At 35.9% G+C, this 11341-nt stretch overlaps 3 protein-coding genes across 3 annotated transcripts; 2 read left to right on the forward strand and 1 right to left on the reverse strand.

Moving 5' to 3' along the window:
* Positions 1–157: 157 nt before the first annotated feature.
* LOC107193159 (vacuolar protein sorting-associated protein 26B-like) lies at positions 158–2588 on the reverse strand. Its single transcript, XM_015582561.1, has 6 exons — positions 2370–2588; positions 2107–2250; positions 1336–1730; positions 1144–1250; positions 760–971; positions 158–681 (listed from the first exon to the last, which is right to left on the reverse strand). The coding sequence occupies exons 1-6, from the start codon at positions 2370–2372 to the stop codon at positions 412–414; spliced, it is 1131 nt and encodes a 376-aa protein (XP_015438047.1). The 5' UTR covers positions 2373–2588; the 3' UTR covers positions 158–411.
* A 1357-nt stretch (positions 2589–3945) lies between these two features.
* Positions 3946–5317, forward strand: LOC107193268 (palmitoyltransferase ZDHHC3). Its single transcript, XM_015582673.1, has 6 exons — positions 3946–4026; positions 4099–4284; positions 4360–4496; positions 4576–4660; positions 4726–4938; positions 5020–5317. Exons 1-6 carry the CDS (start codon positions 3946–3948, stop codon positions 5179–5181), a joined length of 864 nt encoding a protein of 287 aa, XP_015438159.1. The 3' UTR covers positions 5182–5317.
* Positions 5318–6425: 1108 nt separating this feature from the next.
* LOC107193312 lies at positions 6426–8641 on the forward strand. Its single transcript, XM_015582716.1, has 3 exons — positions 6426–6454; positions 7637–7708; positions 8381–8641. Exons 2-3 carry the CDS (start codon positions 7679–7681, stop codon positions 8639–8641), a joined length of 291 nt encoding a protein of 96 aa, XP_015438202.1. The 5' UTR covers positions 6426–6454; positions 7637–7678.
* The last annotated feature ends 2700 nt before the right edge of the window (positions 8642–11341 follow it).

An 11341-nucleotide genomic window follows, 5' to 3' on the forward strand; every position in this document is an offset into this window, starting at 1 on the left:
GTACCACTGATTAATATTCGATTATTAAATTGTCCATTTATGAATATTCATTTTATGTGGTTACATTACTCTTTTCTGTAACATTACATTTTCTTTTTTTTTTTATAATCATTTTATGTCTGTCTCACCAGACGTCATAGTATATTTCCTATAGGTTTCATTAATTTGAAATTTTGATCGATAATTGGCTACTTATTCAATTTATTCACCTGTATTATCTATAGGTATCCAAAATATTTACAACTTTGCTCACAGGTGTCCTTAAAATTCAATTTCTCTGTACTGTATAAGAGAAATTCTGTTCAATGCTACTAGTTTCCAGCTGATGATCATTCTTTCATGTGTTGTTACTGATTCCCTGAATTAGTAAGATTTCCACTGTCCTCAGTAATTGCCCCAATATGTAAACATTCAGTTACTTTCGGGATTAACTTCTTTTTCACCTTCACCATCTCCTTCTTCGCGTGTCATGCCTTCTATCGGAGCTGGTGTATCTTCTACACTAGTAGTATTACTAGATGGCAGTTGCCCTGGTGGTACTGAGGATGGCACAGATGGTGGACCATTTTGGGCGGCTCCTTGCGGGAATCCTGTTTCTGCGGAGACTAAGTGCGATGGCATATGTGGTGAAGCTGTCTGAGATTTCCTACTTTTCTCGACTTTTCTCCACAGTGTTATTTCCTGTGTAAATGCAACTTAATTGTATGTATTTTTTCAAAGAATAATATAAAAAATGCATAGATGCATTCGCGAACTTACTTGTTGCTTAAAGTATCTGCGATCTTCTTCATCCATAAGGACTAAATTAAGGTAGTATCTAACACTAAATTTTTTATTAATGTCACGCATTGTGGGTGCCAAGTCGTATCCAGCTAGAAACACTCTTATTGGAATGGACTCACCGCGGACAGGTGCTCCATCCATTATTTCATACTTTGCTATAGTTTCATTCTCCGTGAATGTATGTGGACCTTCAAATATGTATTCTAATTATTACTTTGGTACATTGAGTTGCGGATAATGGACATTCAAAAAACAAAATACTTTTTCCAATATATATAAAGATTGATAAATATATTAAAATTATAACACTGACTATTATAATCATTTTCATATAAGTAAAAGAAAATAATTATACAGTACCAGAACCAGTGGTCTCCCGTTTTATTATGGCGATTTCCATATGTTTGATTTTTATTCTAACCAAAAGAAAATAGATTTTTCCAACAATGACATCCTTTAAATGATACCTAGAAAGAAATTAGGGCATGGAAAATTAGCGTTAAATACATAGCTGTTTTAAAACAGTAAAATAAGTATAATGTATTAACTTACTTGCTTTTATTATACTCAAATTCGATATGCAAACAGTCTTCAATTCCAACTTCCATTTTAATAGGGTTATTCATATCTGGATAGGAACTAAGTGTATGCACAACTAGTTCAAGTTCTTTAACAATATCACTAAGTCTCCTAACAATTGTCACTTTGAGAAAATATCTCAGCCGTACATTAGAACCTGTGTAGCTTTCAAATGATTTTTCTACATTGGCAAACTCAAAAGTGTACACAGTATTATGTGTCAATTCGCCTGGCCCAGCTAATTCCTTAACCAAGTTTGAAAATTCATAGTGATTTCCCCTATCATAATATAGTTCGATTTGTCCAATAAATTCTACTTTTACACCTTGATGCTCCAATTTTCCAGCCTTTCTAAGGCTAATATTAATCTGTAATTAATAATACAATGATTAAAATTATTTACTTTACCATGAGTATTGTTACAATTTATACTTTTTGATAGATAATGCAATCTTGTCATATTACAGCTGAATATCTTTCATTTAATAATGTAAATATAAATGTATATTATGCTTGTGTTACATAAAACACATATGTCCAAGTAGAAATGGAAACATAAAAGAAATTGGAAACAGCTCCTCAGAATTGACTATTACATAGTAAAACACAGTTAAATGACTCGAATATGTACATTGCTTCGATATACTTGAAGCATCGGATTAACCGATGTAGGTTACAAGTAACATTCTTCATCCATTTTCATACTTTTTCATTGAGAATAATATACTTAGAAAACATTTTTACCTTTCCAGATACAGTTTCCCCATCATAGTATAACAAGTGGCGCTCTTTTTTGCCATCTTCAGACTTGATGTCTGCAGTCTTCCTGGTCTCTGTTCCATCCAAAGTAATCTCTATGTCAGCCGACTGGCCAAACCCAAAGAAACTCTACGAACGGAGGAGAATTAAATAATGGAAAGTAAATTAACTGAGATCGTCGAATTTCATAATGAGATGTTCTGTGTGTTGAGAAGGCAGGCTATCTATTAATCAAAACGCTAACATACCATTTTCCGTAAAAAAGGATGACCTTGTACAAATGATCACACGTCCCACAATAATCGTGTTCGCGCTGATAAGATCAACATGCAAAATCAATGAAAAATTCTCGAAGGTAACATTTTTTTCACGTAAAAACGAGAAAAGTTGGGTTATTTTTTGCTTGCTTCCTCCCAAAAGTCACAAGTAGCCAATATGGCTGCGCACTATGGCCCCCACCCTTTGCCGCGTACTGTCAAACTTGCAGTCGCATGCAAGAAACACGACGGACTGATGAATCGAACCGGTGTTATCTAGTACTATTTACTATCCATCCTTATTCACATTTAACTTTTCACGGGGTTAATTGGATAACGCGATGCATTTGCAAGTCGCGAATATAGTTCGAAGTGACGATATAGTGAGGTAGCAATTCAGTGGGGCCATAAACAGAAACTTCATTCGCGGACCCAGCTTAGCTAGGGTCCTCAGGCCCAGACAATCTTCAAAACTCTCTGACCTCTCTGACTCTTTGTATAAGCCTGCTGGGTTATTACCTCTTTATATCGTTACCTCTAAGTATAATCAGTGTAAAAAATATAGTGGTCGTAAAGTAGTCCGTTGGTGTTCTATTGATAAGTAGAATGCAGATTTGTAACGTTGCTCCATTTTACCGTTTTAAAGGGATAATGCCGGTATTCTAAGAGTAATTTTTTACTAGTAAAGAAACTACAAAGTTTAATTAGCGTTTGTAATATTGAACTTTTCTTCTATATTTAAATACCAATTGACGTTTAATTGAAGTAGAGAAAACATTAAACAGGAATAACATTTAGTCAGGTCACCGTTCCTGAATGAGGCCCAAGAATTGTAATACCTTATATTTGAGGGAATTCTTTTTTCCTAGCATGCAAAACATGAATACATTAATTTTCGGTCATTTCCAGGACTATACTATATTTCTTCTATACTTAATGTACTTTCAAGTATACCTTCATTGGAAACGCGTGTCCAGCTCTAGTTGAATGCGAGGAGGTGTGTTCGTAATATCGTTCAATGGTGAACGTCAGTGACGTTTAGAGACCGAACTGTCGTAATCTAAACGTGATAAATGAGTTCGAGTCCCGTTTGTGATTCGTTTACTGTACGCTATATTTGAACCGTTATGAGCGAACGTTTGTGGATATTTAAAGGTAACCCCGTATGAACGACACGATTGTTTATTAATGGATGGACCCGCTCAGGCCAATTACGCGAGAGGTGACAACAGAAAAATCAATTGTGTTATTCGATATTTGTTGTATACATTAGACACATTATTAAAGATAATATAATAAAGAAAATTTGAATGAATGGTAATATGCATTATTTAGTTGCCGTGAGCCTAAGTGCTGAAGTGTAAGTATTTGTTTATTAGGTTATATTTAAGCTTTACTCAAACTTAGTTTCATACAAATTCTGTCACTTTTGATGTAAGCTATCATACTGACTCATTCACTTCAGTCTTAATCTTTCTTTCAGGCAATGAACTATGATTATATTAATCAATGTTATTTGTGTTTTCATATGATTAATGTTTAAGGACATTGTTAGTAATTTTAAATCATGGATTATGATTATATCACCTTTCAGAGAGAAAGGGATGTTCATAATAAATGTTATGGTGGAAGATTATGGTGCATTAAAGTATGTATGGATCAACAGTTAATTTTTTTCATATTTTTTTATGAAAGGCAGTGATATGTGTGTTTCTTTTAGGACATATGTGGAATAATATGTGCAGTTTTAACATGGATGTTAATAATTTATGCAGAATTTGTTGTGATGGCAGTCATCCTTATTCCTACAATAAATACATTATATTCTGGTCTAAACACAGCAATATTTCAGTCTCTAACTTTCTTAGCTTTTGCATCTCATCTAAGGACAATGTTCACAGATCCAGTAAGTAAAAAATATATATTGGAATTATGAATTAAAAATATTAGTATGTTATTAAAAATTAATGTGTACGTATAGGGTGCAGTTCCAAAGGGTAATGCCACGACAGAAATGATAGAGCAAATGGGATTTAGAGATGGACAAGTAATATTTAAATGTGCAAAATGTTGCTCTATCAAACCAGATAGAGCACATCATTGTTCTGTTTGCCAAAGGTGAATTCTTCGTACATTAAATGTTACTGTTAAGTGTCAATCATAAATAATAATACTTACTTTCATGTTGTGTCTGTAGATGCATTATGAAAATGGATCACCATTGTCCATGGGTTAACAATTGTGTAGGAGAAAACAATCAAAAATATTTTGTACTCTTTACTGTAAGTGTCCCTGTATATTTGAAATCTGGTAGATTATAAACTAACTTTTATAAAATATATTTCAGTTCTACATAGCGGCAATGTCATTGCAATCTTTATTCTTATGTATACAACAATTTACTACATGTGTGAGACAAGAGTGGAAAGAATGTTCTACATTTAGTCCACCTGCAACAGTGGTTCTTTTACTTTTTCTAGCTTTCGAAGCACTTTTGTTTGCCATTTTTACCGCTGTGATGTTGGGAATACAATTGCAAGCTATTTGGAACGATGAAACTGTATGTAATTAACATCTGGTGGTACACAAAATTTATTCAGATTTTTAATATTATGCATTTTTTTTCGTACTTCTATTGTAGGGCATTGAACAACTCAAGAAGGAAGAAGCTAGATGGGTTCGTAATAGTAAATGGAAATCCATTCAAGCAGTATTTGGAAGATTTTCAGTTGCCTGGTTCTCACCTTTTACTTCACCTCCAAAGTGCAAAACAAAGCTAGACTCTTATTTATATTCGGTGTAATGTATTCAGATACGTGGCTGCATCCCAGAGATATTTACTATATGTAAATATAAACTATGACGTATCATGGAGTCATGTACAACTGAATAGAATGTTTGTAATTTTATACAATTATCTGAAGATTCCAATTTATTGCGACCACATTTGAAAATATTTAGATATTGGTATCATTGTATTGTGCTAGCAACATGGCTAAATTTTGTAAATGTTTTACTCGTGATACGTGGAACGCGTTTGTTGTACTAACATAACCGTCATCATAAGAGTAGCGTATAAATATATGTGGTAAGGAATACATGGAACATGACATTAATTCTGAAGTCGAAGTTTCGCACTCTAGATAAAGTACAGTGCACACATATTGTGATACGTAACATATTGCATTTTTGTAACAATCTAGTTTATTTATCGTAGTCAGACTGAAATATTGTATTTCGGGAATCGATTGCAATGATTTTATCAATTCGTGACATTTCGACTAGACAATAATGTCAACGATCCAGTGATTTACGGCAGCTACAGATTTTTTATAAGATATCTTATTTTTCGTGAAAGCATATCATAATTTAATTCCATTTTTCTTATTCCTCGATTTTGTATTTATATGAAGATACCTGATTTTTTGTATAAATAAATTATTGTACAGTTTCTTCTATTCACCAGTATTATCTTTATTATGTAGTTCAGGCTAGTGTCACCTAAGGAGTTTCGTGAGGAACAAGTCGAGCCAAACTGGACAGGAACGAATATTCATCTATCCACCAGTTTGAATATTCAAGCAACAAAAAGTTTAATAACATACAAATATTCGTTGCATATATTCAAATTTATGAATTCCATACGAATCATACAAATGATATTCAAATCCCCAAAAAGTTTTGTCGTGGACGTTTGGACGTTAAATCGCAACAGTTAAAAAATGATTTGAAATTATAAAACATGAATTACCATAAAGGCGTGACAACTATCGAATCTTTCTTATTCAGTGATTTCTAAATGCGGATCTCCTGCGTTTACTTTGCAAAAAAAGACAACGTATAAACCGAACGTTTGCTGGTGGCGAAACCCGAGGTCTCACGTTTTCCACTTTCATCGGCTTCCGTTTCTGCGGACCGCAAAACTACTCTGCTACTTTGCTCTTGCTCGTAGGACGTGGGGGCACTTACAGTGGCAAGGTCGTTAAACGTGCACCAGATAGGAGGAAACGTTCCCGAGGCTGCGTACTGTTGTGTACGAACGTTCGAGCGGCTTTCACTTTTGCCACGGCTGTTCGGTAAGTTTCAACCATGAAAACACGTACAATTTTTGACGATAGACGTCCGAATTGATTTTCAAACGAGTTACAAACCATCTGCTTAAGTACAATTCTCTTTTTACACAGTGTTTCTTGTTTATTAACGAACGGTCGAAAATCGAAAGTGGACTTGGCTAATCTTTTGTAAGATTAGTTAAACGAGTATGAGTTTATTAAGCGTTCATACGCAAAACTTAGATTAGACAAAAACTTAGACACCGAGAAATATAAACTGAATGAGTTTGAATTAGACACACATACGAAAATCGTGAATAATGAACAGTAGACGCTGAAGCAAACGGGAGAGTAGAGATTGATCTTTGTTAACTTTATTAATTTAATTCATAATTTAACAAACATTATTTCTCAGCTGAAATAGTATAATTACCTTATTTAATACAATTATTTTCGAATTATAATTCGAACATTGTGCAGAAGTTATCGAGGTGAAATTGAAAAAAAAGAAAGAAGAAAGTTACCTGTAGGAATTACATTCAGAGACAAATACGCCTTAGTAGCGTTCACGAGTGTATTAATAAAAAAAATAAATAATTGTGTACGCTTTTAATTAAGGGATGGAAGATGTATTTCTCGCGATCTAACGATCTAAGAGAAATATCAACGATCTCGAGTATTGTATTCCGAAAGTTGTGTCATTTCAATGGAAAACAGCGAAATGTCGATGCATTCGTTAGAAAATTTTCCGACTCTGTTTCGTTTTTCTCTCGATTCTCGTGTCTTGTCTGCTGCGAGATACATACCATTAACGAATTAGCGGAGCAAACGTATCGTTATCTGACCGATCCGTTATGTTGATGTCTAACAACGTGTGCGCGCGGAATGGCGATTCGATGGAGGATTACACGGCGTTTGAGCACGAGGTACGCCGATGGGGATCGTGAAATTAACCAATTCCGTGCCGTGAATTCGCGTAATTGCGAGAGGTTCTTCACGGTAAACGCGCCACGCGTCTTGTAAATCCACCTCGTAAACACAGAATTGAATACACTTATTAGTGAGTCTAATTTATGACAGCTGTAATTTCATATCAGTCCGTAATGGACATAACGTGACTGACTCTTTTTATCTTTTCTTATGTATTATATACCTATTTGATTTTTCACTTTATGCACACACGCGGCCCTTTCTCGATTGTTCCAGACGGTACGAAGAACGATTCGGTGGAGAACGGAATTGGAGAGTATGGCTTCCAACACTTTTACTTTATTACTGGTATGTTCCCATTTATCAGCATCTTTTTTTTCTGTTATTATTACGTTGTATTTTTTTTTTTTGTGAGCTCGATTTAGTTATAGAAATCTTGTGGCTGAATGTGGACGTGGTTTGAATCGTCTATAAGAACGAACACACATTCCGTTTAATTTTTTGTTACAGTTCAATTATGTGTAATCTAGTTCTTTTCCAGGCTTTAAGAATGAGTTATGAGGGTGAAATTTATATTGTAAATTCAAACATATCCGCTCTGCCGTACGATGAAAATAAAATACTAAAAACCCAACTCAGTTGCAACACTTTAATATGCTAATTCTTGTAATCCTGAAGTAGCCAACACCGGAACACTTGACTCGAGCGTGTAACAACTTTTTTAAATGATCTTTAATTATTTTTTTTAATTGTCATCCTACATCCTACGCCATTGCACCGAAAGATATAGCCATCTCATTACGAAACTATTGAAGCTACATTTGATCTCAGGTAGCACATGACGTCTAACGATACCTTGAAGACGACTTAAAGGCGCCTTAGACCTAGAATAGCCGTAAAATGGGCGTCTTCGAGGTGTCATATGCTATCTGGAGATTCTTGGTGACAATTGAACGATGGGATGGATAAAATGTTATCACTCGTTAAAATGGAGTATTAACGAATCATTTATGATTGCAGGGTCTAGTTTTAATTAGTCTGACGCTACACGCGTCTGCCTACGATCCGAACGACAAATCGCTGAAGGATATTCTACTGCCGGATGGTCAGTTCGAGGCGTTTTACTTGAAAGGAGCGCAGGAGGAAGAACAGAACGCGGTGAGACCGGCGCATCTTCACGGATCGTTTCATCAGTTCAAAAATCCCGCCCTGATCAACGCTCCGAACAGTGCCGCTTATGGTTTCCGTTTCGATGGAAAGCGCCGATTCAATTACGATTAAGCTGCATCCTCTTCGATGCAATCAACTAATAAATATCCATTAGTAGATACTGAACACTTCGAACTTTTTATTTATTTTTCACATGCTCTGTAAAGCGTAAAACTGCGAAATAAAAATAATGTTGTAGTCTACAATCACCGCCTAGGTATAGGATAGACCTATCAGCTTATAGGACTTCGTGTCTCATGTTCTGAAATACCGATAGTGTAAAATGTCAGGGATTTTCTGCTGCCCTCTACGTTATGAGAACGGTGAATTTTTGAACTACGTTAAATCTAAGAAGGGACCATGGTCGTGAACGGATTCTCTTCCGTCCGTTCGCTATAAAGTAGACGTATTAGAAAGGAGTCTTCGGTTCGAATCCCGACGGATCTATATTAGTTTTTCTTCGCGTACACGGCTAGGTCAATAAACTGTGTGACGCAACGTCACTTGTGCGTTGAACCAACGGAGAGCACCGAAATAAATAAAATTTTTGGACGTAAATAACGTAGAAGTAAATTCATATGTAAAAATTTACCAATTGCCAGAAAGTAATTGTTCGTGCGTATTAAAATTCTTACAATAGGCAGTAAAACTATTCACACTCCCATATAAATTATAAATATGTAGGTGTTAATGAAAGCGGTGTATATATTCTCCGACATATAAATTTGATAAACTATTTATGAAACTACATCTATTCTGAATTTATCTGTTACAAATATACAAATGTAAGGCAAGATATAAAAACGAATAAAACAAGAACATGTAAAAAGTAACATTTATAAACATGTCCATTAACGATGCATTTAGAATAAATTGTCTTGTACTTAACTAAAAACATATATACTTTTCCGTTTCATGTTTTATGACTGTCATATTTATCCCTTAACCTTAAACTGAAGCATCGGATATTTTTATTCCCGTCAAATCATATAGATACACACAATATGAATGGAATAACACGTCATTTGTGCTAATAATACCCAGAATTCATGCTTTATCGGTAACGTCGGATATTGACACTAAAATGGTAACAGGGCTACGTAGCCCTATGATCGTGGGACAGAAAAAAGCATTGGATGATAGGCCTATTCTATACCTAGTCGGTGCTACAACTTTTCTATCATTTCCAGACCAATGTACGAAGCCCTTTAACCTTTAAGCTACCGGAAGTGTCCCCTTTGAGGCATTGACAAAACTCGAAATTCAGCGCAACGCATATTATATATAATTAAATTTTTTACCTAAAAAGATCACTTCTCTTATGAAGAAATGCCGACAGTCTAAAGGTTAAATAACAATGTATGAATGGAAACAAAAAAAAAAGTCCCTAACAATATTTTATGTTCGACACCTAAGAAGGCTTTTGTCTTTAGAAAACAATTTTCTGTCACGAAATAATGAAACGAAACGATCGACTGTCCGAGGTACGCGATTCTCGGATTTTCTTCACTTTCAAACACGACGTACGTTCACTTGTAATTGCTAATTTTTATCGATATCGCTTCACGGGAGCTCCATCTACGCGAGCGTTCGTCTTTTTTTCACCCCCTTTTTTTTTCCACTGTCCGCGCCGATAAATTCTATTCCTGATGTATCATTAATGAGCCTTTTTAACAGTCCCCTTCTTATTTCTCTGCTTCGGCATCGTTTATGGCGACGTCGCGCGATTTCTTGGCCGGGACGAGTCCGCGGATCACTTTCGATCCGCGCCAATCGATTGATTTATAAACAGGTCTGGCGAGACCTGTACACGCTACTTGGAAGTTCGGGGTTTTACCTTCACCGTTTCTAGATAAAGTCCAACGATTCTGCCATATTTGCCCGCGGCGACGGCCGGCGAGACGCGAGCAGACACTGCTAATTAAAGCTCAGGGAAATTCACTTTCATTGAGGCAACGGCCTTTAAGTGGTGGAAACCGACAGAAATATTCGTGATTCCACGAACACACAAGGGGGCGTGTACATATATAAACGTAAAACTACAACGAACGATTGTCAGTCGGTCGGTTTCGTGGTTTCGTCAGCGTCGACATTGCGATCTTCCTTTGAACATTATTCTTAACCATAAATTACACGACACGCTGTAAAAACTCGATAATATCAGATACAACATGATACTTTTCGATCTTGTGACAATGATACTGTGATCAAATTCGACCAGTGGATCGTTCGTTTTCGTAGCGTCCAGATAAAGAGGACATCGATGTTACTTTTCTTTTTCGATATAGCGTAAGTATAGTATTCGATCAAAAAAAAAAAAAAAAAAAAAAAAAAAAAAAAAAAAAAAGTTTTCCATCGGTCGAACGCGGGAAAAAGTTCTTCCAGCGAACCTAGACGTGGTACACTTCAAAGGAAGTCGCAGTGTGATGCACCAATTATTCGCCTTGCGCGTAGATCGGACAAGTTTTTTTTCTTGCCTCCATAGAGAAAACCCAACGGCGCTGATTGCGCGTGTGTGCACACACAACAAATGTCGTCAAGTCCAGTTTAACGGTGCCCGTTCCAGTCGCTCCGTGGAAGCTTTAAAAGACGTTGCCGATGAACAGTGGTCCCCATAGTCGGATCAGTGTAGTGATCTAGTGGGATCCTGTGCGATCAGCAACATGAGGATCGTGCATGTGGTTACGGTGAGCCCGACGACCACGGTCGTCCCGACGGATTTTCCGCCTGTGTAATATTGTGAAAAAAAAAAGACACAGTATCGTTGTGAAT

This window comes from Dufourea novaeangliae, unplaced genomic scaffold (genome assembly GCF_001272555.1).
Source record: "Dufourea novaeangliae isolate 0120121106 unplaced genomic scaffold, ASM127255v1 scaffold7, whole genome shotgun sequence".
NCBI classification, from domain to species: Eukaryota; Metazoa; Arthropoda; class Insecta; order Hymenoptera; family Halictidae; genus Dufourea; species Dufourea novaeangliae.